The 3,070-nt window shown below is 49.0% G+C and overlaps 1 protein-coding gene across 1 annotated transcript; it reads right to left on the reverse strand.

The window, feature by feature from the left end:
• On the reverse strand, positions 1 to 2,199 carry LOC137659873 (uncharacterized). Its single transcript, XM_068394653.1, has 3 exons — positions 1,672 to 2,199; positions 618 to 1,254; positions 1 to 452 (listed from the first exon to the last, which is right to left on the reverse strand). The coding sequence occupies exons 1-3, from the start codon at positions 2,197 to 2,199 to the stop codon at positions 1 to 3; spliced, it is 1,617 nt and encodes a 538-aa protein (XP_068250754.1).
• Positions 2,200 to 3,070: the final 871 nt, after the last annotated feature.

Here is a 3,070-nt window from a genome sequence, read left to right on the forward strand (position 1 = left end):
TTATATATCGTCACTCCTAAGCAGACGGTCCAACAGTTCTCGCTGCTTCGCGGCGGCCTTTCTCAATGGGCGCGCAGAACGTCCTTGTGCGTCCGTCTGCTTCGATCCTGTTTCACTTTCACTTGCCTCACTAACCGTATTGTTCTCACTATTAGCGTCGTTATCGAAGGTTTCTGTAGCTGGTTGTTGAGATGTCGTAGCCTGAGCCATTTCTTGGTTGTCCCCAGACGTCTCAACGATCCCCGGCATTCCTGCTGGCAAACTGTACGCACCCTCTTCTCCGTCGTCGTCGTCGTCTTCTCCAACACCATCCTCAGAGGGGGCAATTTCCTGGGGAACCAGGTGGCTAATAGCTCGCAGGGATTCGACACCTTCGAATAACACTTTGGCCGAACGCACGACTCCGTCGTCGTCAGGATATGTCTCCACGACACGTCCAAGGGGCCACGTAGCTCTTTTTTGAATTTCTTGCTTGACCAGCACGACGTCTCTAGGGTGCAGCTTGGAGGGTTCCCCAGACCGACAGTCGTGTCGGGCTCTCAGGGCACTCAGATATTCCTTTCTCCACCTCTCTCGGAAGGCTTTCAAAGAGTCTGTCAGCTTCATGTAGCAATCACGTAGCCTCTGGGAGGTGAAGGTTGCGTTGAGGTGGTCTTCTGGCAAGATCGGTGCCGTGAGGTGGACTGGGTGTCCTCTCAGCAAATGGGAGGGGGTGAGGACTTCATCCTCGCACTTGTCGCCGCTATACATAAGAGGCCGATTATTCACCACTGCCTCTGCTTCTTTCACAAGGGTTATTACGTGGGTGTCCGGTAGGTACTTCTTTCCGAGGGCTATCTGGAGGGTACGTTTCGTCACTCCGATCAGGCGCTCGAAGAACCCACCTTTCCAAGGTGCACCGGGCATCTGAAAGCGCCAGTGTATGCCCCTTCTCCTCAGGAACTGCTGGACTTCATCCTCTTCATAGAGTCCCTGAAGGAGGTTACTGGCAGTCTTGAACGTTTGATGATTATCAGACGTGATGAGTGACGGGGCACCATGGGTGGCGCAAAATTGTCTTAGGGCTACGACGAATTCTTCTGCTTCCAGGGAGGGGCAGAAATCGAGGTACACGGCCCTGCTGGCCATGCATGTCACGATCAGTATGTAGCCTGGCCGCGTTTCAGTCTGTATGGCCGCTGTGTGGTCCACTGCGACTGCTGTAAAGGGCTTCGTTAGGGTAATCCTCTCCTTCGGTAGGGGTGGTGGTGGTGGCTGTCTCAACAGGGGCTGGAAGGCTAGCACGCATTCTGGACATTGTCGCACGGTCCGCTTCGCAATGGAACGTAGGCCCGCCACCCAGCATTTCTGTCGAAAGATACCCATTAGTGTAATCACACCACAATGTAAGTGCAAACGGTGTAAATATCTTAGATAAATCCTAACTAAGTGCCCTTTGGCTGGCAAGAGAATTAAATGATTAGTTTCTTCTACTTTGGACACTCGTCCACTAGTACAAATTAGGCTATCTATTAATAATAGATTCGATTGTCTGACAAAATTGGCAACTTCACGAGGGGGTCTGAATCCGCCCTCTAAGTAAGCACAAACTGTAGGCAAATAATATTTTTGCTCTAGTTGGACAACAATACTGAACGGATGCCGTTTTATTCTGGTAAACCTTTTGATTACCCTAGTAACTCTCAACAAGAATTGGAATTCTACTTCCCTCTGTAGAATTTCCCATATCTCTCCTGGTGGGACAGGACTCATTTCCTCCCTCAGTTCTTGTACCGCCGCCACTACGGTGTTTTCATGGGTTGGATCGTCCTCCTTGTAAGGAACAGGCTTTCCCGTGGTCCTGAGGAATTCTGGACCGTTCCTCCAAAGGGAGTTATCTAGCAGTTGTTGTGTCGTTGCACCTCTGGACAGGACATCAGCAGGATTCTGTTTACTTGGGACATGGTTCAAACTGAAACGGCAAACCTGCTGAAGAAAAACAATCTCCGCCACTTGGTTAGATATAAAGATGTTCTTGTGGTCCTTGGCATCGGGAGATGCTACCCATGCCAACGTGACCTTACTGTCAGTCCACATGACTATCTCTCGTGGCTCTATCAGCTCTTTGAGTGTCTTAGCTAATCTGCAGCCTAACAACAATGCTAACAGTTCTAGCTTGGGAATTTTCAATTTGCTCATCCCCCTCGGAGTGATCTTCATTTTACTAGTTATTAGGCTTACCTGATCGCAGTTGTCCCTAGTATATGCCACTGCGCCGTATGCCTTACTGCTGGCCTCGGTGAATACATGGAGTTCTAAAACTTTCTTACCTATCGTTCTTGGAAAGGTGATGTCGCTCACCGCTTTCAATTCACTCAACAACTCACTCGCTTCTCTAGCTTTCTCTCTTTTTAACACATCATCCCAAGCCACGTTATCCTCCCATAGTTGTTGGAGGAAAAGATTTCCTCTTACAAATAATGGGCTTATCAAACCTATCAGATCGTAAATTGAGACCAACATGGAAAGTACCCTACGCTTCGTAGGTACCCATCCCTCCTCCAATTCACAGATTCTCTAACTTTCTTTCAAACACAATCTGTCTACGTCCCGGGCCCATCGCAGCCCAAGCACGTTCACATTCACTGGCTCACTCCACTGCTTCTCGCTATCGAAGGCTAAGTGATTGGACGCCCATCCTTCTAAGGGCATACCAGCCCCTTTTAAGATCTTATTGACAGACTCATGCTCCTGCCTCATGCTCTCTAGATCTTCGAAAGTGGCCAGATAATTATCCACATAAAAGGACTTCACCAAATCTGGCCTACCTTCCCCTTTGAAATGATAATTTAAAACGGACTCGCCGTGATGCCGAACACCACGACTCTAAAGGCGAAGGTGAGCGCTCGACCTGCTACCTCGCGCCATAGAAATCGTGTGTATTTGGCATCACGAGGATCCAACAAGACACGGTGGAAGGCCTTGCTGATGTCAGCTAACATAGCATATTGGTTCAACCTGAACCTTATGAGCAAATAATACGCTAATTCTACCAGATTGGGGCCAGGTAAGAGGGATTCATTCAATGATT

Source organism: Palaemon carinicauda, chromosome 20 (genome assembly GCF_036898095.1).
Source record: "Palaemon carinicauda isolate YSFRI2023 chromosome 20, ASM3689809v2, whole genome shotgun sequence".
NCBI lineage: Eukaryota > Metazoa > Arthropoda > Malacostraca > Decapoda > Palaemonidae > Palaemon > Palaemon carinicauda.